This window comes from Macrobrachium rosenbergii, chromosome 18, assembly GCF_040412425.1.
Source record: "Macrobrachium rosenbergii isolate ZJJX-2024 chromosome 18, ASM4041242v1, whole genome shotgun sequence".
Classification (NCBI taxonomy): Eukaryota; Metazoa; Arthropoda; class Malacostraca; order Decapoda; family Palaemonidae; genus Macrobrachium; species Macrobrachium rosenbergii.
The window spans coordinates 6,487,374-6,513,673 of NC_089758.1; the positions used below are offsets into that span (position 1 = coordinate 6,487,374).

Consider the following 26,300-nt stretch of genomic DNA (forward strand, 5'->3'; position numbering starts at 1 on the left):
ATGTGATGTAAAGGACCTCAGGTTTGTATAGTTAGGAAAAATACAATTTACTTTAAAAAATTGTGATTTGTTCCTACACGATGTACCATCTGTCCTTTACATTAGGAAGACTCACTCATTGGAGGGAGGAATCTGAGTGTCTCCAGAACTGACTGGAGTTCGCCACACCTGGGGTTCCCTTCCTGGTCGACAGAGTGAGGAAGGGAAACCTACCTCTGACAAACTGATCAGGTTGTAGGAAACATGAGATCAACTGTAAGACTTCTGGACCATTTTGTATGAATGGGGAAGATGTAATTTCATACAAAATAGGTTACGATGAACCTTAAAAGTCGGTGACAGTAAGGCAAATATCGGTATCGGGTTTGTCTTATTGTCACAATCTCCTTCCTCCCCTTGCTAAAGGAAGGAGCGGGTTTGCTTCTATAGTCCTGAAAGGAAATAAAATGGAAGCCCAAAGTATAGGCTTACCTGCATCGACTGCCAGATGCAGTATGTAACGGCTCAAATCCACTCTCTCCCCACTGGAAGAAAGCCAGGATGAAGAGAAGAAAGAGAGGCAAGTCACTCCAACACTCACTCTCTCACCCACAACCTCATATCTCAGGCAAGATGCAACCCTGTCCCATTAGAGGAGCTGGGTAAGCTACACAACTTGTTGAACAGCCACCACAGGTCCCAAGGAAAAGGTGCCAAGGATTTGTGGGCAATGTCCCAAAGGTAGAAAGAAGTGAAGGTGGTCTGTTGAGACCACACCCCCACTTTCAATACCTGAGAAACCAACAGGTTCTTGTGGAACATGAGGGTTGGACCAATGCTCTGGACTCCGTGAGCTCTTGGGCGGAGGGTACTGGTGTCGTTTCCTCCAGCAGCAGAGTACGCTACCCTGATTGTCTCACGAAGCCAGAAAGAAATCGTGTTCTTGGACACCTCTTTCTTGGTCAAGCCAGTGTTAATGAAGAGTCGTCGACAATCAGGCCAGAGATGGCAAGTTCTCTCCAGACAGAGCTGCAGCACTCTAAAGGGACACACTAGCATCTCGTCTGGGTCATTACCTATGAAGTCCACTAGGGAGGGGATCGTCAAGGACTCGAACCTAGCATCAGGGACCGATGGATTATGAGTCTTTGCTACGAAGTCCAAGGCGAAATCGAGCATAACGATCCCCATCCCCTTGAGTGTTTAACATCAAAGGAAAATCCCTGAAGTTCTCCCACTCTCTTCGCCGATACCAGGGCAAGCAGGAAAATGGTCTTGAGGGTCAGGTCCCTGTCTGACGACTCTCGTAAAGGCTCGTACGGTGCATGAGTCAGGCTCCTTAGAACAAGAGTCACATCCCACACAGGGGACCTGAGGTCTCTGGGCTGGCAAGACCTTTCAAAGCTTTTCATCAGTAGAGACATCTTGAAAGAGGAGGAGATATCTGCCCATTTCAGCTGCAAGACCAAGCCAAGTGCGGCCCTGTAGCCTTTTACGGCTGAAACGGAGAGAAGCTTCTCTCGGTGAAGGAAGACGAGGAAGTCCCAGAATCTGCTGAACAGTAGCTCTGACCAGAGAGAGACCCCATCTATGACACCAACCACAGAAGACAGCCCACTTTCCCTAGTGTACCGCTGCAGAGGACTGCCTGAGGTATCTAGCCATCTCCACTGCTGCGCTGCACAAAAACCCTCTCACTCGCAGATGCTGGATAACTGCCAACCATGAAGAAATAAAGACTGCGCTGCCTGGTGTTACTGCTCTATGTGGGGTTGACACAGGAGGTTGGGCCAGGGAGGGATCTCTCTCAGTGCCTCAGAAAGAAGAGCTAGCAGGTCAGGATACCAAACAGCCTGAGGCCATTTGGGAGCCACCAGAATCATCTTCAGATTCCGGGTGATCATCACTTGGCTGATCACCTTGCAAATCAGAAAAAACAGAGGAAAGGCATAGACACTGAGGTTGTCCCATGGGTGTTAAAACATCCTCTGCAGCAGCCCATGGGTCCAGCATGACTGAGCAGAAGACCTTAAGTTTCCTGTTGTGCTGGGTGGCAAACAGATCTATGACTGGACACCCCCACAGATCAAACAACTTTCTGCGATGTCTGGGTGAAGGGACCACTCTGTCCCTATCAACTGATTCTGGCGGCGGAGCTTGTCTGCCACTACACTCCTCTTGCCTGGAATGTATCTGGCTGACAGCTCTACCAAGTGAGCCACAGCCCACTCGTGCACTGCATTGTCAACTGATGAAGCGGAAGAGACACCATGCCCTCTTGCATGTTGACATATGCCATTACCGTGGTGCTGTAGCTCATCAAAACCATGGAATGACCCATCACTTGATCCTGAAACCCTTGCAGAGCCAAGAAGGATGCCTTGAGTTCCAGGATATTGATGTGAAGGTGCTTGTCATCTCAATACCACACTCCCGAAGTCAGAAACTCCTCCAGGTGTGTGCCCATCCCTTGGTCGATGCATCCGAGAACTCCTGTCGTTCATCCACCAGTCTAGGTCCTTTCTCATCTCCCCTGAGAGAGGGATGAGAAAGGACTGAGGGTCTCAAGACTGGGACCAGTACTCCTTCAGTTGCCACTGCAGGGACTGAAGGTGCAGACACCCATGAGGGACCAGCTTCTCCAACAAGACCTGGGTACTTGGAGCAGCTTGCGAATGAGTGTCCAACAGTGCCAGCCTTCGAACAGGACTTCTTAGGACTGGCAACGGGTGTGCAAACCAAGGTCTGGGCGCCCATGGCTCCTGAAATGCTAGACCAAGGGGTGAGCGATTTGGTTCTCCGACCTGAAGGTCGGGAAGAGCTGACGAGAGATCCCACTGCTTTCCCTGTGGGGGGAAGCAGCCCCTTAGAAATCCCAGGACGGGATTTCTTTTGGGGGGAGAGACAGCCATCTTCTTCTTCTTCGACCAGCGAGCCTCGGAAGAAGGGGAGTGGGTAGCAGAAGAGGAGAACGATGAAGACAAAGGCAAAGACGACGACACCTTCTGAGACCTCTTCTACTTCTTCTTCATCATCTTCAGGATAACGGTCAAGTCCTCCATCCAGGAGGGAGCAGCAGACGCCAGAGGAGCAGCTGGGGTGGCCAGGACCTGGGCAGCAGGATCATCGTCTACAGGAGCGGAGACAGGGGCAGCCAGGACAGCCCAGGAGTCAGGGAAGCCAGAAGCAGCGACTGGGGTGACTGGGATAGCCAGGGCAGGTGAAGCCAGGACAGCCTAGGAGCCAGTGAAGCCAGGAGCAGCAGGGGCAGGAACCATCAAATGAGGCATGGTGGAGGTCACCATCATTGAGGGTCCAGCTTGGGACAGTGGAGCCACGGTGAAGCCTGGAGGCAGAGGCACTGCGTGCTGGGATGCCGGACCCCTGGGTCCCCAGATGAGACAAGATGGTTACTGGCATCTTGACAGGTGCGACAAGAGACCTTGCAACGATGGCGTGCCAGACAGACTCAGGGAACGCCAGGCTGCACCTACGTCAAGTTTCCTGCTCACCTTGGAGAGCAACCGTCATGCTGGAAGAAAAAGTCAGGTTAGTGGAGGGAGTCTCCAACTTGTTGTGGGGGGAAAGTCCCCCACCCCCAGCAAGGAGAGACCCCCCAAGAGGAGGTCTCCCCCCGCCCCGTCCTTCCACGCCTGATGAAGCGAGCAAAGAAGATGAAGGGGAGTCCTCTCCTGAAGGAGAGGCAGCCAGAAGGGGAAGTTTGCCGAGAGAGAAAGGAGGATGAAGGGTTAGCTACCAAGGGAGTTGTCTGGGGTGTATAACCCTCAGACGATAACTTGAAAGGCTTCCTTCGGTACTGTTTCCTCCCTTCAAACTTCGCCCACTGCTCAGCCAACCAGGAGCAACACTCAGTACAGGTGGAACTTCGGGTACACGCACGCCCCCTGCAAGAGGAGCAAAGGGCGTGTAGATCAACATTTGAACGGAAGCTACTGCAATTCTTCCCGCCCGCCCCAGGACACACATGCTGGGGGAAGGAGGGCTTACGAAGCTCACTTTCATGAGCTTGCATACCCCAAACACACAAATAAGCAGACACACAAGGAAAAAGAAAGATCCCACCGGGAAAAACAGCTCAACAACGGTCAGGGCAGACAGAAGAACACACGTCTGCACCACACGAAGGCCCACAGCAAATTGGAATATTTACATCAGGGCAGGTGGGACTCCTGCCTACTGGATGGTAGTTAACTGCCTTACCACCTTGTCTGAAAGCTCAACGGGCATTTCCAGCTGCGCTGTAAAGTAATTCCTAATGTAAAGGACTGATGGTTTATATATCATGTGGGAACAATTATGTATTATCAATGTGTTTATCCTATATGAGCCTAATGAAGCTAAGCATGCAAAATGCCTCCCCAGTGACACTGAAAGAAGCATCTTAATTATAATGGTTTTTTAAATATATTTCTACCTTTTCTCACATTTAGAAATTTATTGGCTACTAACCCAGAGAACCTAATAAACATTGTCAGACTCTGACTTCGAGTATCGGCCAATTATTTTTGGCACTGATAGGCATTGTGGGTTGGCAAGGCTAGTGTGGTAAAATCATCATGGGCCTACATACAAGAATGCATTCCCCCTTCTGTTACAAGTCTATATACTGTACAGCAAAAGCTTAACATCATTGAAAAGTATTAATGCAGATAAAGGAAATTAAAAAATTATCATTGGAGGTGCAGTTAGCAATGTTTTTCTAGTGTGTCAGTTTTACCTCAAAATGGGGTAACAATAGCCTAATAAAGAATAGATAAGCGATAAGGACTGACTGAAAATCTTTTGCACTTTTCAAAGTGCATTAACTTATGAAAGGGTAGGGTATATTATTTAATCTCAACAGTTTTTATGATAAAGGTACTGAATTTCGTCAATTAGCCTAATAGTTTAAGAAGAGTCTAGGTTTAATCCTATAGTAGAATGCTTTAAGACACTGGAACTGCTGTTATTTCTCTCTTCCTCTCCATTCATTTGTTATTCTCTCACTCTCTCTCCTTCAATTCGTTTGTTTCTCTCTCGTCTCTCAAAAGCATTCGTTTGTTGCTCTCTCCTTTATCCTTCCTCTGCCAATTTTCTATCATCCTCTGTCTGTGGGAAGTACATTCCTGTTTTGCCATGACCAGATGTCAATGAAAGTTAATTTTTCGATTACAGATGAATTGAAACAGAGTATAGCACAACTTATTTTTGACAAATTAGCCTAGCCTAATAACGGATAGTAAATCGGTTACGGCCTAATACCCTAGGTGGGCCCTTTCCTAATCGATGTAGCCTAGCCTGGTCAAACTAACCTACGATAGATTAAACTAAACTGACAGCTACCATAAATGTTTGATAGAAAAATACCCCACTTTAGACATACAATAAACATACTATTGCGTAAATCTGGCCAACGTTATAGGTAAACATAGGGTAAGCTAGGTATCACTGCGACTGGTTACCTGAAGTAAAGCCTGGAAACTTTCGTATACATTCCACTGGGACGCCATTAGTAACAATATAAAATGTTTCTTTGCTGCTTAATCTTCAAAAAATGTTACTCCGATATTATATTATCCGAAAAAAGCTACAGCAACCGACGGAAAATTCAACAATAGATTTTGCCGACCTCGTCGCCGCACCCACTGGAATGTCACAATCATACACACCTCTTCTTGTTCTCGCGGTCTTCTTTGAGAATTCAGACCACGAGTCAGCGACGTTATTATTGTGGGCATGTGAGGGCCTGAAAGGGAGTGTTATCCATCTTTATTCATACCTAAATGGCTTAGTGTATATCTGTTGTTAAAATCTGAGAGGATGTTGGTCATGCGATGGCAATTTTGGCTATGGCAGTTTTCTATTTTTTATAAAACGAGCTGGATAAATTTCAAGTCACCCCGAGATGTGAAATGCTGTTTTACATTAGATTGAATAAGCATTGACCCCAGTTGTATGTAGAGGCAATCAAGAGAGCTGTGAAATAGCAGAGACTCTGAACAAAAAATTTCAGCTATCCCCAAATTTGTTAGATCAGATATTTCAATTAACAAATGAAATGTTATGTTGATTACTTTGTACATATGTAACTTACTAACCACCTATTAAACTGGCATTTGAATTGATGTGTGGTACCCCTAAAGGTCACCCCGTTAACGATCAAAATTACCAGTTAACCTCTTCGGGCAGATTCAGCATCATTCTCCCTAGGATTGTGCGAGGTGACATGTTCTAGCCTTCCTTGTCATCATGATAGAAGGTAGGCAGTGGATTTGTGGAAGGCAAAGCATAAGAAAGACATGAGTGGCGGAATCTCACACAGAGGCTTTTTGTGCCATGCGGCGTTAGAAGCTATGACAATGATGATGAGATCAACAAGAATGAAAGTGAAAATGGCAAATATTAAAACTGATGGGGCTACCTGGACCGGCCATGTGTGGCACGACTTTATGGGCACTCCACAACAGTCAAAGTTGCCACTAAAACCATTTGAAATAGATTTGAGATGCAATTTTCATGCATAAAATTAAACCATAAATATTTAAATTGGTAGGGATCACTAGACAAATGACTTAATGTGTGGTGCCCCTATTAGTAAGCAATGTTATGAATGTGATGAGCATTCGCCGCGATTTGTAAATCAGATAACTTGTCCAATAAATGCATTTGATAGCAAAATCATGATGAAAGTTATGAAGTGGAAATGGTATTCTAATTCCATTACAAATCCATAAAATATATATCCTAGGATAGTAGAGCTAAAAGATTAATTAATCCTCATAACACTCCACTGTCAGGTAATTTGCGGCACTGCAAAGGTTCCCGCTCTATGCCCAAACTTCTGGCATACAATATATGTATGTCCTATTTAGAAAATGTGTATTTTTCTCTTTTTTTTGGCTTTCCTGAAATCAGTAATGAAGGAACATCAAGGAAAGGCAAGAATGTTCTTTCTGTAAAGTTCTGAAATATAATGCCAAGGTAGTGATAATTTCTTGTAACAGCTGGACCTTAGAAAAAAGGAAGGATGTGAGCTAATTATGAAAAGGAGATGGAGATAGCTGGGACATGTCATTCGTATCTGCCTGTGTAAAATATTAGACGTGATAGTGTCACCTAGGCTCCTGTGGGCACCAGAACAGATGGAAGACCCAGACCTACTAATGCGAGCATGGGAACTATGAGCCGGAAGGCCCAAGATTGGATATTTGTGGAAGATAAAGCAAAAGTAAGTGGCATGTGGTGAAATTTCACAGAGACCCTTGGCGTCACGTGGCGCTGAAGGAGATGATCATGAAGCAATTAATCTTACCTAACTCACTGATGCAGTCACTGTGAATTTCCATCATGACATTGTTCATATTTCTAAGTTCCGGCTCATATCTTCCAAGTCCGTATGAAAAGCACCAAGACTGTCTCTTCATAGGACCTGGCATTAATGCCAGGACCAGCACATTTATAAACAAAACTTGGAGAAAGCCTTCTGATGGGTATATTTTATTGTTTAGATAAGAGAAAATTGTCAATGTATTGGTAAAGACAAAACTGAAACTGTAGATGTAGCAATTCATAATGAGTTGTCAAGACTTTTTCGTAATTCAGAGCCAAGATTTTATTTGTTTGATGTCCTTTGGTTAAGTGAAAATTGGAAATTGTGAGTGATTTCCTTTTATCAAGAAAGATTCGAGCACTTTACAGGATAACGTAACTGCGAAAGGAATTGGAACGAGAGTGGTTTTCTAATTGCGGATGATGGTTATGCCTACCAGGTAAACAAGACCACAGTAAGATTACTTTAATTATTTTGTGTACGGCGGTCTATACAGCAGCATTGTTTTTATTTTTAAACGTTCCTGTTATATTTTTCATATTTGCGGTCTTTTATTTGCTTTAACTTTTCTAGTTGTGTTCAGAAAAACACCTCTTACTCAGCCACCAATTTTTCCTGTCCTTGGACTTGATAGGCCATTTACATCCTGTGAAGCAGGTAGCATTGAATTTATTAATTTTTTCTATACTTTAGCAAGTTGCAGTTAGCAGTGCAGTACAGATTTGGATTTTCTTATAAGTTCTCGTATTGAACATCATTTGTCGGAAAAAAACTGCCTCCAAAATAACAGCTTAAAAAGCAGTCCATTGGATTTACCCAAACTCTCGAAAGGCAATGCTTTTTATTTAAATTTTTATCTCTATGCTTTGTAAAGTCCATTTAACCAATTGTAGTAAGTTTAACATTACGCCGAATACTAGCCAATCACAGACGAGTTTGCAAGACGGCAAAGAAGACACGGTAAACAAAATTCCTGACTGAAAATCTGAGTCCAATTTTGACAGACCGAGGTATCCCATGCGGCTTCGTTTTAGATTCTAGAGAGACTACGACTGCATTCGTAAATAGATGTGAAGGGTACCAAATTTGCTAAGCATGGACCTTGACCTCAGCCTTTCACCTCCTACTAGGAAGGTAAATAAGCATGTCTTTAAAATATGTTGATGGAAGTCAAATGGAGAATTTTCATTTATATGTATTGTAGCCTAAGATTTTATAGGCCTAGTAGGTAGCAGCAGGCTACTCGATGGATTGATTTATGGTTATAAAACTGGCGTTTCAACATCTAGGTTATTGACGCCATTATAGTACGCTAAAGCTTATTAGGCCTAATGTTTTTACTGATTACTGTAACTGCCTTGGGGTTTTTTTTATGGCCTTCCTTCGTCGAAGGCGCAGTAGGCTAGTCTATGGGACTTTCACTCTTATTTTCACATACACATTTGTAACACCTTGTAGGCTTTTGAATGTAGCGAGAATACCATTTCTACTGGGAAGTGTTGAAACCTTATTTCTTCCTACGCGATATACAAACCAGCAGTCCTTGATTGGAATTACTTACGGCGAAGCTGGACACAGACTTTAAACTTTTGAACAAGTTTGTTGGGCAGTAACTGCCGACCAGTAGGTGGGAATACCTGCCTGCCTGGATGTAACATTCCAGTTTGTTTTCGGTCTTCATGCGTTGCAGACATGTTTTCGGAGCTCTTTGCCTGACTGTCGCTAAGCTCTTTCTTTCTGGTTGGGTTTTTTGTGTATATATTGTATGTTTGATATTTATTAATATACAAACCCACGATTTTTGATAGCCTTCTGTAGGGTAAATGATCGGGCATGACACACATCGATCGCTGAATTTTCACTTTTCGCTCGATATTTAACTCGTGAACAACAAAGAAAATTAAATCTTTAAGAAAACCTTTCAAAAGATTGAAGTTTCATTAACAAAATGAGCTATAGGAAACTGCCATACCAACTAAAATAAGCATGTGAAGTCTTTGTAAAATAAGTGTTCAAGGCAATTTTGAATCCAGTATGGCATCCTTCACAATGATGATGCACCCTGAATGGTACTTGGACACTTCCTTCCCAGCGCTTATTTAACGATGTACTAAACACTACAGGTAATTGCGTATATATGTAATGTTTATCAATATTACTCAAGATTTTGGTTGTAATCAGCATGATAAAACAACATTTTATGTAAGTGATTTACCAGCCAACTACATAGCTGACTGCTTCCTACCATGGCTGACCAAAAATTCACATTTCTTCCAACACGATATACAAACCATCGGCCCTTTACATTAGGAATTACTTTCAGCATAGGCTGGAACGGCTGTTAAACTCTTGAGCAAGGTGGTTACTCAGTAACTACCACCAGGTAGGCAGGAATACCCGCCTGCCAGGATGTTTACCTATGCTGAAAGTAATTCCTAATGTAAAGGGCCGACGGTTTGTATATCGTGTTGGAAGAAATGCGAATTTTTGGTCAGCCATGGTAGGAAGCAGTCAGCTATGTAGTTGGTTGGTAAATCATTTACATAAAATGTTGTTTTATCATGCTGATTACAACCATAATCTTGAGTAATATTGATAAACATTACATATATACGCAGATGAGGTTTCAGATCTCTTTGCCTGACTGTCGTTAAGTTCTTATTATCCCGGTGGGATCTTAATGTTTTATTGTGTATATATTACGTGTGTTTGATATTTATTAATACAAACCCACAATTTGTGATAACCTTGCATAAGCCGTTGTTCCCTGCGCTGTGTCTTGGGTTTGATGGCCAAGGGCATATTTTGAGAAGTGTAACCGAGTGGTAATGCTTCTCTTCCAGTTGCCCTTCATTTAGATATTGAAGGAGTTCCCTGTGAGGGCCTTGCGGCTTTACATCCGCAGGACTGTGAAGATCAGAGGTTCCTCTAGCAACCTCTGGTGTTCAGTGAGAAACCCATCTCACCTACTCTCTAAGAACACCCTCTCCTTTTTCTTAAGGAACCTTATCTCAGAAACTCATTCTCAGATTCAAGAGGATACCTTCCTGATCTTGAGGGTAAAGGCTCATGAGGTTTGAGCTGTCGCCACTTCTCTTGCGTTCCGTCATAATATGTCGTCTTCCATTCTCCAATTGACTTTTTGGAGATTGAATTTTGTGTTTGATTCACACTACCTGAAAGATGTGGAAGCAGTTTTTGATAATTGTAGTATGTTAGGGCCTTTATCTGTGACTGGCATGGTGTTGGGAGAGGAAACATAGGAGGGTCAAACTGTCCCTCTACTGTCTCCTTGCCTTGGTTTTATAGTGTTGAGTTGTTGGGAAGCCTGGGGGTACAAGCTTATCTGGAGTATCCACCAGATTTTTTATGGTTGGGGTGTTGGCTGTCTAGTTTTTATTGTGGTGTAGGTGCCACTGTTGTTTTTTATTCTGGTCATGCCCAGGTCAAGGGCACCTCCTTTTGTCTTTGTCAGCTGTCGGTGTACCACCACAGCTGCAAAGTACCCACTGAAGTTGGGGCAACTCTGGGCAATACACCATGCCCTATGCAGGTTAAGATGAGTTCCAACCATAGGTAGTATTTACCTGTAGCAGCTTTCCTACCAGGTAAGGAACGACAAGCATTGTCTCAATGCTATCAAACTTCTAGTTCAAAGTCATTATCTCTTAATGTGTTGGATTAGTTTTATGTCCATCTCACCTGCCTCCTCTTAGTATGTAATTGCTTGGTAAGTCACTTATATAAAAATGACATTTTTATATATTACCCATTAATTACATAGCTACTAGTTTCTTTTAACCGGCAGCTCAAAATTTTGAAATTGCGGGTCGTGCTAGTTTGTTTTGGTTATGGCGACACAACCCGCCCACTTTCGGGTGTAAGAGAAGGTGCAACATAGCAAAGGGCTTCAATTTGTTTCCTGCCGGCTGTGATTGAAGGACTGTGGTTGGCAGCAGCTCGAATTTTGGAATTTATACTTTGCTGGTTGTTTGCCTTATCTTCAATTGTTGAAGTATTTATTTTCATAGCCTTTTGGCATAATTAAGATAGCAGGCGAGTTTTGATCATTGGTTGACGACGCTTTGCCCATTTTTTGGACTTGTATTAGACTTTTCTAGGATGTCTGACACTAGTAGTTCTAGTATTAGATACTGCAGCAAAGGCTGCAATACTAGACTAACTAAAGAATCTTACGACTCACACACTGTTTGTATTCTATGTAGGGGACAAACATGTTCAGTAGATTTAACATGTTCAGTAGATTTACATTGTGAGGAGTGTAATGACTGGGATATTGAGAAGTGGAAGACTTTAGATGCACATCTCAAGAAACTAGCTAGAGGTAGGAAGAGGAAAGCTATTGCTAGGAAATCTAGTAAAGCTTTAGCTAGTCAGGATTCATCCACTGTCAGATCCAATTGCACCTGTGATTTCTTCCAATCCCATTCCATCTCCTCTACCTGTGCAACCCTCTCCTTTACTTGGCTGTCATGTCTCCAACCCCAACACCATCGCCAGTCTGGAGTCGAAAATGGATGCTTGCTTTGAATTGATTGTGCAATCAATCGCTAAATTAGCGTCATCGGTGAAAGTGCTTATGGATAAAAGTGAGTCAGAGCGCCTCATGGCGCCCAGTGCAAAAATGCAGTGGTAGTGGAGGAGGTGGCTGTTCGGCCCGCGATTCTCTAGGCCAAGGTCCTGACATACTCCCCATCACCTGGGAGGAGTCAAACTGGCAGCCTAAGGGAGGTCGGTGGGGTCTGCCCCCGAGCAGTCGCCCCCTTGGTTCAGTCTGTTGATAAATCCCAGACTGCAACCAAAGGCACTGGAAAGGCCTTCAAGTGAGTGCTCACTGTATGTCCTCCAGCTCCGTAGATTTTAGTCCCAGGCGCGCACAGCGCTATGCAGATAAGTCACGCCCGCTAAAGCGGCGTGCAGTGGAGTTTCAGATTTCTTCCCCTGTTCCTTGTAAGAAGGGCAAGGATTCAGCGCGCCCATTGTGTAGAGTCACTGGGATATCCCGGAACAATTCTCTTCTGCATCTTCTGACGACGGTTGTAAATTGGCGCCTGAGTGCCTTGTGGTGCAGGGACGTTCGTTGTCGAATAAAGGAGCTGCTGCATCAGGAGTTGTGCACCCAGCACCTTCATCTCTACAATCAGCACCACCAACTAGTGTCGAAGTTCCCAAACTCCCGTTTGAAGTGGCCCGTTCACCAACAAGTTTCGCTACTGGCTCCCATCTCCGCAGCGCCCCCCGAGCGTCCATTGGCACCTGCTCCTCCACTGCTTCTTAGTAGTGTCATCTCGGACATTGTTCCTCCTCCAGTTGACCCAATTCAGAGCAAACTGGATAATATTCTCAGTTTGCTTCAGAAGGCTCCTCCTACAGCTCGCACAACAGCGGACTTATTGCTTTCTCCTGTCTCTTCTGAGGAAGAGGTTGTTCCAGAGCAAGATGCTCCTTTGTCGGCGTACTCTGCACTGTTAAGGTTTCTGCTAGCGACTTATCCAAGCTTCTTTTTGTTTTTGAATCCGTTCCTGCTTCGACTTTCTTTATGGAAGCTCCTCAGTCGGCTCTTCAAGTTTTACCTGTTGGTTCTTTCCCCTTCAGCAAAGAAGGCACTGGATGAAGTCGAAGGGTGGTTTTCTGAGAAGAGAGAACAAGGCAAAGCAGTTTTTTGTTTCCCACCTTCCAAGTTATCTAGATCTAGCTACAGGTTTTTTATGACCCAAGAAGCTCCTTCCCTGGGAGTCTCTGCCTCCTCTCAGGGAGACTTCTCCAGCCTTATTGATTTGGCTAGGAGATCAGCATTCTCCTCAGCCAAAATTATATTTTCAGCCTCAGAACTTGCACACCTTCTCAAGAATATTTTTAAGGTGTTTGAAGTGGTGCGCTTCCTAGACTGGGTGGTGGGCGCTCTGGCGAGCAAACTTAGAGGGTGCTCCTTGTTACCTCAAGAAATCTCGTCGGATCTCGTAGGAGTACTTTCCTGTACAGTATTGACAGAGGCGTTCATGATAGTACGCAGGAGTTAGCTAGTCTGTACGCCATGGGAGTACTTAAGAAAAGAGAGCTTTGGTGTTCTTTTATGTCAAAAGGAGTCACTCCATCTCAGAGATCGGCCCTCCTATTCTCCCCCTTGGACAAGATGTATCTTTTTCCACAGGCTATAGTTCTGGACATCACCTCCGACCTACAGGAGAAGAACACTCAGGACCTGCTCTCCCAATGTACGAGACGCTTCAAGGATTCTTCGACTCTTCCCCCCAGATCGTTGTCTCTGCTGTAACCTACTCCCTTTCGGAGCTCCCATTCTAGATCTCAAACTAGATCAAGATCATATACCCATTTCCCACAGCTTTCCATCAAGAAGTCCTCCTCCAAGTCTTACTCCAAGAAATGAAACCTTGCTCATTTATTTTTCAGTGCTATTATTCAAATTTTAATATCTTGTTACAACCAGGGAAGAGGAGGAGGAACTTGTATTTATGTTCGAGATTATTTGAAAGTTAACAGAATAATGTATTTATGTTCAAGATTATTTAAATGTTAACAGAATAACCCTAAATGTTGATAAAGTAGTAGGAGTAGCGGATGTCTGGATAACTATACAATATAAAAAGCTCCCATCATTCATTTTAGGGTGTGTTTACTGCCATCCCAAAGCTTTAATCTCCTCTTTTGATTACATTAAGGCTATTTTTAAAGCTGTTTCCTTATGTGGAAAATCAGTTTTTATAGTAGGTGACATTAATGATGATTTATTAACCTCTAATAGTAATTTAAGTAAAATTAAGGGATTTTGACAAAGGAAAAATCTATTTCTGAGGAAGGTCCCGTGTCACCCGGTGAAATTCCATTACAGCACGAATTTCTAGGTATAATAATGCTAGATATACCAGAGAAAAAGAGCTTTCAGGAAAGCTGGGGTTACTACCCCCAGTCGGCGTCTTCTAGGAAGACGTCGGTATAAGGAAGGGTGAGTGAAATACCACTACCACGGAAACATACTGAAAGATCTCTCCTTATCAAAACCCCGGAACAGAGCGGTGAGCCGTTACAGCCCCTATACTCAACACCCGCTGGGACGGCGACACCAGCGCCACCTACCTCATTCCATGCTAGCACTAACCCCAGACTTGGCATGTGCAAGTAGGGGAGTACTAGGTGAGTCAGGGAGGGTCACGGGTGACACGGGACCTTCCTCAGAAATAGATTTTCCTTTGTCAAAATCCCTTTTCTGAGTTCAGTCCCGTGTCAGCCGGTGAAATAGTGATAGAGAATCATGCCAAGGCTGCAATTACCAGGAAAAAGGGTAATCTGAAGAAAAAGCATAAATTACGAAAATAATTTTAATCAGGAATCTCTTACATGAATAGCAAGAATACTAAATCTAAGGCACATCAAAAACTTAATACTATGAAAAGTGGGGAAGTCCCCGGCACGACGGGGAAGAGGCCCCAAAAAATCTTAATATTACTAAAGCATATTGAAACATGAAATGTGCATAAGATAAATGCAAATACAACCTTAAAACTACACACGTAAACTTAGGCTAAACACGTAAGAGACAAGATCAATGAAAAATAACATATACAGAACATATACATATATCTGGGGTACATGGAGCCAAATAAAAACTGTCCAGTACCCCACAAGAAAAAACAATCATAACATGTCAGATTACATTTTCCACTCAACAGAGACAAGATACATCAATATGAGGAGCCAGGCAGTGAGGCATAATCAACCAGGAGGATAAGCAGAGAAGTAAATGAGGCAGGCGGGCGGTGGGGAAAGGATAGGATAAGGATATGATTAGTTAAGGTGGGGAGATGACACTTCCCACAGCTATGGTAGAAAATTTCAGGGCTTGAGCGATTTTAAATAGTGGCGTTTAAACACTAGAGGTGATTTCCAACCCGTAAATTTGGATAGTTCTGAAAAGTCCATATTATGAAAGTAATTAATGGAAGTAGCAACTGCTCGAATATCATGAACCTTAGGAACTGAATCTGGGTTGGCCTGTTTAATGAAATACAGAATTTGTTGTCTTATAGCATTCAGTGAAAGTGTACCACCTTTCTCCCTGATAAAAAGAGGACCCGACTTACTCTGTGGAGTTCTTAAAAGGTAAGATTTAAGTGTATAAACTGGACATAAAGACTGGTCTTGAGGAAGGGGCACCACCTTCCAAGGAGACCATCTGTCTTGTGGGTCTTCGTTCTTGGCTAAAAATCTAGGGTCAGGGGAAAGGAGGACCTCTCAGACGGGAGGAAGTTCACAAAATTATCACCTCTAGTGAGAGCCGATAGCTCTGAGATTCTAGCACCTGAAGCCAAGCTAATCAGAAATAAAGTCTTCCTTAACAGATCCTGATAAGAGCAATGAAAGTTATCCAAGTCTGATGCTAACTTAAGGACGTCATTGAGAAACCACGTAACAGAATGAGGGCGTGATACGGGTCTCAGACGAGCGCATGCTCTGGGGATAGATGAAAAATAGGAATCTGTAAGGTCGATTTTAAAGCCGTATAGAAATACTTTCTTCAGGGCTGACTTGACTGTGGTAATAGTGGCCGGAGCAAGGCCTTTTTCAAACAGTGATCTAAAGAAAGAAACTCCTAAATTAGTCGTCATGATTTTGGCTTCAGATGCTTTCAGGAAGGAGGCTAATTTTTTTGACTGCTGAGTCATACTGTCTAAGAGTAGAATCTCTTTTATCTGATTCTAAAAACAGAGTGTTGACAGGGTCAATGTTTGCTCCTTTTGGGCTGCGAATTTTATAAAGTCCATAAAACTAGGGCATTCTGAATTCTTGAGGAAGCTGACACAGTCTTGGTTTGTACTGTCTGGGTCAGAATGGGCTTGGGAATCCGAAGACTCCGCAATCCCAGTTCCTGAAGAAGAGGGAACCAATTGCTCTTCGGCCAATAGGGGCTACTAGGGCTGGTTGACCTTTGAATGTCCTGAGTTTGTGTAATACTTTCAGCAGTAAATTTATTGGAGGAACAGATAAATTTTCTCCCAATTGTTCCAATCTACTGTCATTGCGTCTGTGGCGTCGCCTGAGGGTCCAGGTTGGGGCCCACGTAACAGGGGAGCTTGAAGTTGCTCTCCGTTGCGAAACAGATCCACTTGGAGGCCCGGAACCTGGCGGCAAATCCATTTGAAAGATTCCCGTCCAGGACCACTCCGTCTCCAACGGAGTAGCCCTGGACAGGGAATCCGCCACCACGTTCCGTACCCCGCTAGGTGGGTGGCTGACAGGTGCCAGCCGTGCTTGTTCGCCAGGAGAAGATAGCAACCATTACTTGGTTTACTCGACCTGATTTGGAGCCGCCCCTGTTGATGCAATGAACTACCACTGCGCTGTCCAATACCAGCCTGATATGAATCCGGTTGGGGCGGATTTTCTTCAGAGTTAGAAAGACCGCCATAGCTTCCAGGGTGTTTATATGGAACTGCTGAAACATTGTGGACCACGTTCCTTGTACTTTTTGTTTTGGTGAATATCCCCCCAGCCGCTTAGGGAAGCGTCTGTGTGAACAACTAGTGCCGGAGGGGGAAATTGAAGCGGAACTGTTTTGGACAGGCCTCTGACTGTGGTCCAAGGCCGCAGTCTTGTCTTTAAGATTCGAGGAATAGAGGAGACCTTGTCTCTGAGCTTGACATTGGCTCGACTCCGCCACACTCTGTTTATGTCTTTTAGTTTCGCTTTTAAGAGCAGGTCTGTCACTGAGGCAAATTGAAGAGACCCAAGGACTCTTTCTTGGGATCGGCGGGATGCCGATTGATTTTTGAGAAATTTCCTGGTGAGAGATGCTATCTCTTTCCTCTTGGGAGGCGGGAGAGATAACGTGTGAGAGGACAGATCCCACTGGAGACCCAGCCACTGAAACCGGGACTCCGAGTCAGGCGGGACTTCTCTCTGTTCAGTTGAAAACCTAACGACTCCAGGAAATTGATGACTATGGACGTAGCCTTCTGACACTCCGGAACTGTTGGTGCCCAAATTATCCAATCGTCTAGGTACGCTGCTAGGGATATCCCTCGAGACCGGAGTTGTTGCACTACCGTGTCCGCCAGCTTGGTGAATACCCTGGGCGCAATGTTTAGACCGAAGGGCATGACCCTGAAGGAGTAGGCTTGATTCCCGAGTCTGAAACCGAGGAACTGAGAGAAGTTCCGCGCAATCGGGACGTGATAATAAGCGTCTGAAAGATCGATAGAGGTGGTGACAGCTCCACGCGGAAGTAGAGTCCGTACCTGAGCTACCGTAAGCATGCGAAATTTGTCGCATTTTATGTAGAGATTTAGACGCGACAGATCCAGGATCACTCTTTGCTGATCGGAGTCTTTTTTGGGAACAGTGAATAACCTGCCTTGAAACTTTAGGTGCCTTACTTTCTTTATTGCTTGTTTGTTGAGCAATTCTGTCACGTAATCCTGTAGGATTGATGTGGGTGGCTGGTAAAATCTGGTTAGAGGAGGAGGGTTCTTGATCCAGCTCCATCCTAGTCCTTTGGACACAATGCTGTGTGCCCAAGGGCTGAAGGTCCATTGGTCCCTGAACCAATACAGGCGACCACCTACCTGAGTTCTCTCAGTGGGAGGGAGCGGGTTTATTCCCTCTACCACGTCCAGGCCTTCCCCTTGGGGTGGTGTTGAGCTTTCCTCTATGAGGGGCTCTGCCTCTTCCCCCCCTTGCGACCCTATTAAGGCCGTGAAAGTATCCACGGCCCTCATAGGTGGGGTTGTACGCTGGTGAAACAACGTCATGAGAGGGAATGCAGCTGGTTGGACCAGCACATACTGTTGGGGTGAGCCTTGGAGGTGGAAGGCTGTGCTACTGCCGAGACCGGGACGGCTTGAACTACCGCCTGATGGTGGGGCCTCTTATGCCTCCTGAAACGTTTGCCTCCTCTCGTCTGGGGGCCGCCAGATTCTGGGGTCTTGCGCTTGTAGGCAGAAATGCCCCAGCGAGAGCGCAGACTCTGGTTGGCCCTTGTAGCCTCGGCCATAACATTTGTGACCTCCTCTTCTGGGAAGAGGTTAGGTCCCCAGATCGAGCTTTTAACGAGCTTGTTAGGCTCGTGGCGGATAGTGGCATCGGCAAATATGAACTTCCTGCATTCCAGTCTGGCCATGATGAACTCGAACAGGTCAGACTGAAAGCCAGCTAGCAGGGACTTAGCCAAGACCTGAAAGAATGGCTCGTCCGCGCAGGAGACGGCAGTAGCTTCCGTAAGGCAGACGGAGTTCAAGGACCGGCTAACTTAGTCCGGGCATCAAACTCCGCCTTCAACAAAGATTCCGGCAGCTTGGGGAGCTGCTCACTGGAATGTGAGGAAGCACAGAAGGGGTCCAGCTTCCCGACAGTGAAAGTGGGCGGGCGTCCACCCAGAACTCATCACTTCCTGGGAATACCAGGAAGTGGGGTCTGTTTCCCTTAGCTGCGGTAACGGATTACCTTCAAAGCACGCTCGGGCCGTAGCCAGAGCGACTTTGTTCAAGCAAGGGGTGGGCAGGTTGTCTCCCAGGGCGAACATTGTAAAGTTGCCCTTGAAAGGAGTCAACTTCGTATTTTCTGCCTGCCACTCCGTCCAGAGTGCGCAGGAGAGCCGACTGAGCTTGGTCTCTAGGGACGATGACAGTCTCCCTAGGAACCTTATCCGACCGAATCCATGCTTCCTCCGTTAAGTCTCACGAAGCCTGGGTAAGGGGCAAGAGATCGGGGGGAAGAACTCCACCTCCAGCCATCTCGTGCCAAGACCTTCAACCGTGAGCTTGCCATCATGTTGGATGGCCGGAGTGCGAAACGCCAAGGGTTACCGACATCGAACGGCGGGAGGTCCGCTGTGTCGGGGATAACATACTGTGGTTCGGCTGGGGGTGGGCGAGCCATTCCCGCCAGTATATTATCATGACTGGCCAACTTCTCGGAGATTTTACTGAATCTCGAATCTAAATCCTCCGTGAACTTCCTGAAAAGTTGGTTCGCAAAGGCCTCTGCGTCGAAAGCAGGCTGGCGAGGAGGGCTTGGTTTTGCAGCCCTCTTACTCGCGCCTTTGCCGGAGGAACCAGACTTGCTCCCGGAGGCTACAGGTCCTGAGACCTTAGCCTTCGACGGGGAAAGGCGATGCCCTCTTGGAAGACGAGGACTTATAGCCCTTCGCCTTCCATGAAGTCTTCAACTTCAACTTGGGGATAGCAGACGGAGCTCTATCACCCAAGGAGGAAGACTTCACAAAACCTGTGAAGGAAGAAACAGATGAAACTGGGGAGTCAAAAAGGGGCCCGCCCCAACAACCTCACCTACCTCACTCACTACTTACCACCTGGTCCTGCTCTATGTTCATCGGTTCCAGGTCTAAGTCTAAAGGCGGCTACATCCTCCGAGACCTCAGCGTAGAGGATATCCACTTGGGGTGGCTGGGTCGCATCCCGGATTTGCTGGATGATGGGGGTGGCAAGATCTTCTGGCACTGCGGCCGCCACCCGTGCGCCGGGGTAGAGCAGGTCCCTCAACCTGGCGTCGAGGACGTAGGGCTTCCCCGACGGAACATTCCTGCCAAACCCAGCCACCCTGGCCTGGAGGGATTCCAAGGCAGACTTCTTGGAAGACTCATCCGCCTGCAAGAAAACCAACAATTAGCCAAGAACGAAAAAACAGTCCGGGAACCCATAAACAATATACAATATGAGGAGCGTAAAACGGAGGAAGACTGTCACTTACCGACTCATCCTGGACGGTTGCGCAGAGAGCAAAGCAAACCTCACAACCATCAGGGTGCCAAACAACCAGGTCGTCGAGTCGGACCGCACAACCAGCGTGGGTCCGGCACACTACGTGACCGTAAGGTTGTTGGAGGAAGCGGTACACCCCGGCTCCTCACAGCGAACAGTCTGTAAGTAGAAAAGTACATGAACCCACCACCCTAAGCAATCTAAAGCCGGCAAGGCCGGGAAACTCAACTACAACCGGAATACTCCGGCGGAGAAGAACTCCCTTATCATAAACTGGGCCAATAAGCTCTAAATTACACAGAGTGGAAGGTAAAAGCTTCCAGACCCCGGAATACTCCGGGGAATGAAAGAATGAGACACCAGGAACTCACCACAAGGGCTGCCAGTAAAAAAATAACGCGGAAGCCCCAGTAGAACCGGACTCACGTATATATATAAAATAAAGGAGGAGAGTACTCCGTTAGATAAAGAGACTTATCTAAATATCAATTCATAAATAATAACATTAAACAAGTGACGGTACAAGGGTAAATACTCCAGAGACCGGAGGGATCCGCTCCCCTTATATAATATAAATCCCTTCCTCACTTACTTCCCCGCCGGAGAAACAAGACGGGCAAGATGCTCGTATGTTTATAACATAAGCCGGAGCAATTATATTTTACCCTATCTACGTAACCCGACGGGGAGACGAGAGGTGTGGGATAGTGTCTCGAACACGTTCGAGCTAACGAACCACCAACACCAACACAGCGATGCTAGGGACTGTATGGGAGGGAGCGAATCCCTCTACCAAATGGAGGAGTCCCTGAACTCGGAGAAAACGCCATCTAGCGTCACCCGCACGTGTAGAGCAAGGCTGGAGGGGAGGTGAGGGGGAGGGGGTGGAGGAGGGGAGAGAGGTAGGCTACCAGAGAAGGAACAGGAGACAGGGAAAAACATATCACCCGCTCAACTGCACCCATACCTCCAAGAATAATGAAACTTGGGAGGGTAGCCTACTACTGGAAGCTACCCAGCCCGATGCCCGACTCCTTCCTAGGCGAAGCCTAATATAGGACCTAACCTAGTATAGGCTAGGAAAAGGGAGGAGTGCGGAGGGGAGGAGGAAGCAACAGGGAGAGAAATTTTGTGCCGAGAACCAACCGGGAACGAGAAGGGGGCAAGGAGGCGACTAGCCTAGAGGAAACACATCCAAAGAACTCTATTCCCCAAATGAAGGAAGAGAACTAAGGGCTCACTCTGCCCACCAAAAACGACCCCGGAGGAAACAGCAACCAAAACTCCCTCAACCTGATGATCTCCACACCCAGGGCAAGGGGATGGAAGCAAAACAAGCCTACTCCACTAAATAACCATCACACATAAAAACGGAACAAAAATGTGCTCAATAGGGTGCGAGCCTACCTCGGGAAGCGGTTAGATCTGAGGCTGCTGCCACCACGAGGAGGTAAACAACAAAATAAATAAAATAAAAAGAGAGCACCATCTCCAAGAATAAAATAATTAGCCTAATAGAGACCAAAAATAATAAGGAACCCAACCTGGGGGGGCGGTACCTGGACGGGGCATCACCCTCACAAAGGCCGACAGGCCAATGAAACGTAATTTCGTGAAACAAAAGGGGAGCCACCGCAGGGAACCACCAGGATGGGAACCAAGGGGCAAAAATCTATCTATAACGACGAGGAGACAACTCCAACAGAAAAGAACTGAAGGAGTCGCCTCGCGGTCGACATGGCTGGCGGAGGACGCCGTGGCGTCATAAAAAGATCTCAATATTTATGAAAATACGAGACCATAACAGCCGAAAAATAGAACAAAACCCCACAAGAAGATGGTACTTAACTTGAGATGGTAAAGCTGCTCGATGACATGGCGTTGATGAAAATAATCCAAAAAAGGAAGACGAGCACACAAAAGAAATGGACGAATCACGTGCTAGAAAATGGAATGTGGTAGGTGGCGCTGGTGTCGCCGTCCTGGCGGTGTTGAGTGTAGGGGCTGTAACGGCTCACCGCTCTGTTCGGGGTTTTGATAAGGAGAGATCTTTCGAGTATGTTCCACGTGGTAGTGGTATTTCACTCACCCTTCCTTATACCGACGTCTTCTAGAAGACGCTCGACTGGGGGTAGTAACCCCAGCTTTCCTGAAAGCTCTTTTTCTATGGTATATCTAGCATTATTATACCTAGAAATTCGTGCTGTAATGGAATTTCACCGGCTGACACGGGACTGAACTCAGAAATACACCAATTAAACCTACATCAGGCAGTTAATAAACCTACAAGAATTTCAAGTATAACCTGATCACTGCTAGATGTTATCATCACAAACAGATAGAAATGATTTCCCAAGCTGAAGTAGTTCCATGTCCTATTGCTAATCGTGAGTTGGTAACACTACAAATTGATATTTCAGAACCAAAAAGACAGCCTGCAACTAGAACATTTCGTAGTTTGAGACACTATAGTTAAAATACATTCTGTAATAGCCTTTTAAAGAGAACCTGTGACCTTAATACAATTTAAATGCTGACAGTTTAAATATTCAAGTTCCTATATTGACTAGTATTTTTGTTGAGCGTTTAAATGAGTGTGCCCCATCTGTAACATAAGTAATTACCTGGCCCTCGGCTCCTTGGATATGTCATGATCTTAAAATACAATTGAAAGCAAGAGACGAATTGCATGAAAGAGTCAAAAGGGGATACATTAACTTAGAATCAAGAAATGTTCATAAAAACTATAAAAAATTAGTTAATCAGCTTATTAAAACGAAGAAGGCAGAACATTTTAATGATAAGTTTAAAAACTGTCATAGTAATTTGTCTACTAAATGGAAAATTGTTCATGAAATGATCCCTGCCACAAACAGCAACACAAGTATCCATGATTATAAAGATAAAGATAAAGCAGAAGAATTTAATGAATATTTTGCTAATGTAGGCGGACTGGCCTTCAAAAATCCTCAACTGACCTTGAATGCAAATAATAATCTGCCCACTTTAGATACTATTATACCTCAAGGTATCGCTAATAACTTTTTCAGGCCCCAGCCCGTTGTCATAGATACAGTTGTCTTGATAGTGATGGATTTGAATGACTCAAAAGCGTTTGGATCTAATGGTATTTCTCTCAGTTTCATACAAGATGCCTTACCCATGATAAGTTTTTACCTAACTGTTATAGTAAACACCTCCATTGCAATACCATTTTTCAAGAACGGAACCCAGCTGCATCGGAAATTATTGGCCTATATCACTTCTACAAGTGTTATCTAAGATTTTAGAAAAAATAGTCTCAGTTCAGCTCATGCAGTATCTTGAAGAAAATAACGTATTATCACAAACCCAACATGGTTTTAGACCACATCTGATGAAGATCACAGAAAAAATTCATAGTAACATAAACGAGAAAAAGATCTCTCTTCTTATATTGTTGGATCTCTCTAAAGCATTTGATAGCGTTAACCATGATGTCCTACTTAGTAAATGTATACAACTAAAAGTCGACCCGTTTTGGTTCAAAAATTATTTGGAAAATCGATATCAGTCAGTAAGAATAGATGATGTAATATCTTCCTCTAAACCATAGATGATGTAATATCTTCCTCTAAACCAGTACAATTTGGAGTCCCACAAGGATCAATATTAGGACCAGTTCTTTTCTTAATTTATACCAGTGACATGTCTACTTCATTACAGGATTGTCTTTTGATACAGTATGCAGATGATAGTCAAATCCTAATCACCGGAACCGTAGAAGAATTACAAATGTTAATTTCAAGAGCAAAAAGTATCTTAGAAAATGCTAAATATTATTTCCAAACTAATGGATTAAATGTAACTCTTGCATCAAAATACATTTTATCCATGTAAGATAAAGAATAGCCAATAGCTAATATGGTTGGGGGTTTGTGGTCGATATTTTCTAATAGACAGTTCTTTCATGAAATCTCTCTCCTACCTGTATCCTGTAGGGACTGTGCATGTGGTGGAAATTCTTCTTAGCCATACTCAACTTTTGTATGGTGCCATGAACTCTTGATACTGAATAATCCGTTGACAGCCTAAATTCTTTTCTGATCCAGCAATGCTGTTCAGAGATGGAATTTACCTTTGCCTGGGCCTAATGTTGTAGTGGCTAGTCACCACTCAGTGTAATGACCCTGCTTTTGAAGCAGCGATTCTTGTGCTTAAGGAATTACAGTATTGCTCATACCTTTGGGATTTGCATTATTAAGTTTTCCCATGGGCAGTCTTTCTCTTTTTGCATTTCTTTGAGGGCAAGGGATTACAGCTTTAGAATTTGGATTCCTATTACCCACTTCTCAGTTGCAGAGAAATCTTCTTGATTGCTGCGTGACCCATGAAGAGTCATGGCTGTTCTTGATTAGACATTATACATCAGATTTCTGTTTGTATCAGGGAATCTGGCCAGCTTGGAACACCACCATGTGGTACCTTGGGCATTGTTTGTGTAGTTTCTGCTGGATCTTCCTTCTCACTTTAAATCCGAAATGGCAATTTTCAGGGAACTGGTGGTTGAGTCTTCTGAGAAGTCTAGATGTTTAAGGCAGACTTCTACAATGGAAAACTAGTTCCTCTCTCTCTCTCTCTCTCTCTCTCTCTCTCTCTCTCTCTCTCTCTCTCTCTCTCTCTCTCTCTCTCTCTCTCTCTCTCTCTCTCTCTCTCTGTGTGTGTCAAATGTTTGACTTTCAGCATGTTTTATTTTCTTCTTTTGTTTTATGTTCTATTTTCTTCCTTGGTGCTACCTCTCGCCCATACACTTTAGCCGGTCCATTTAGAATTCCCACATCACAAAATACACTTTATACCCTCCTCCAATTGTTCTGTGAGTCTTGAATTGATGGTAAATCTCTTTATCCATGTCACTTACTGCATCTGTCTTCAAGCCCATTATGTAAACACTTTCTTGATGTTCACTTCTCCCAGATTAAGCATGGTTCACTTGTTGTCATCCATCTCATTTGTCATATATTCAGTTTTGTTCAACTTGTCTTCTTCCCTGTACTCTCTAACTATCTTCACCTATCCAACTTTCTCTCCAGCTCCTCTGTAGTTTCTGCAGTCAAAATTATCATCAGCACAGAACATACACCAGGTGAGCTCTTCTCTTATACCTTCAGTTGTTAATCTAGTACGATATCGAAGAAGGGGCCCAGCACTGATCTTTGGTGCAACCCTATTTTGATCTGGAAGCTGCTGATTATCCCTGCAGCACTTTTCACAGGGGTTGTTACATTTTTATTCATTTCGCTAATTACTGACATTTTTCTGGTGCATCCCACTCCCTGCAATTTCTCCACATTTCCTGTCCAGGTACCCTATCTCATGCCTTTTCTAGGTCAATATAGACTGTATGAAAAGCCCTCTATTTCTCCCTGTACTTCTCCATTAAAGTTACAAGGAGAATATTCCATCAGTTGCACCATTCCCTTTGACAAATCCATTTGCTGTCTTCTGATTTTGACCACTTGTCTAAGTTTTCAGTTTAATATTCTTTCAAATATTTTCAGTGTATGGGGCGTTGATTTAATTCCTTTACAGATCTTGCAGCTTTGCTTGTCTCCTCTCTCTTTAAAATTGGTATCAGTGTGCTCTCTACATTTTCCTGGTATAATTTCTTCCCTAATTTTCTTCATTAGCCCCCACATTATATATGTTCCCTCCATCCCTCAACACTGATAACAGTGTACAATAATTCAGATTTGATAATGGTCTCCTCATTGAAGTCTGTGAGGGTTTTATGCAAAATACTTGTGGTTTGTATATGTGAATCTTAAAAAGTGTTTTTAAATAATTTTAAATTCATCATATGGTTTAGTCTATTTAACTGTCAGCAGATTTTGGGAACAATAATGGAAAAGCAGATTTTCATGGAACTGAGCTAAGCGAATGTGTGAAATAGGAGTGGTTAGCAGATTCAGTCTGTTAACTTCAATTATTGTACTGAGAATTTTTTCAGGTTTCTCCACGAAAGGGCAGAAGAGCTGGGGTTGTAAATTCTGGACCTGATTCCTTAGGAGATGCTGATGACTTGCTGTCCTCTCCGTCAAGATCTGCAGCAGCAACTCCAAGAGTAGTATCATACTTTTTTTGAAGTATTTTTCTTAAACTACTGTACTTTGCTGTACCGTTACTTTTATCTTTCTCTCTTGGAACTGGAATGAATATATTGAGTTTGCTGCATGTATTTGCAAAGGAATTTAAAT

The 26,300-nt window shown here is 44.4% G+C and overlaps 2 protein-coding genes across 8 annotated transcripts in view; one reads left to right on the forward strand and one right to left on the reverse strand.

Annotated features, from left to right (window-relative positions):
* The window catches only part of Spt-I (serine palmitoyltransferase subunit I), a 38,998-nt gene extending 33,266 nt beyond the window's left edge, over positions 1–5,732 (reverse strand). The window contains exon 1 of one of the 2 annotated variants that reach the window (XM_067120208.1): positions 5,649–5,732. In XM_067120208.1, the coding sequence (XP_066976309.1) occupies positions 5,649–5,717 (69 nt within the window). In that variant the 5' untranslated portion in view covers positions 5,718–5,732. Of the gene's footprint in view, positions 1–5,441 lie in introns of both variants that reach the window. The other variant, XM_067120209.1, reaches the window with a different exon arrangement.
* The window catches only part of IFT43 (intraflagellar transport 43), a 184,481-nt gene that overhangs the window by 93,752 nt on the left and 64,429 nt on the right, over positions 1–26,300 (forward strand). For 4 of the 6 annotated variants that reach the window (XM_067120212.1, XM_067120211.1, XM_067120214.1 and 1 more), the window contains exon 4: positions 26,054–26,167. In XM_067120212.1, coding sequence (XP_066976313.1) covers positions 26,054–26,167 — 114 coding nt within the window. Of the gene's footprint in view, positions 1–8,200; positions 8,444–26,042; positions 26,168–26,300 lie in introns of those variants that run through there. The other 2 variants (XM_067120215.1, XM_067120213.1) reach the window with 2 other exon arrangements.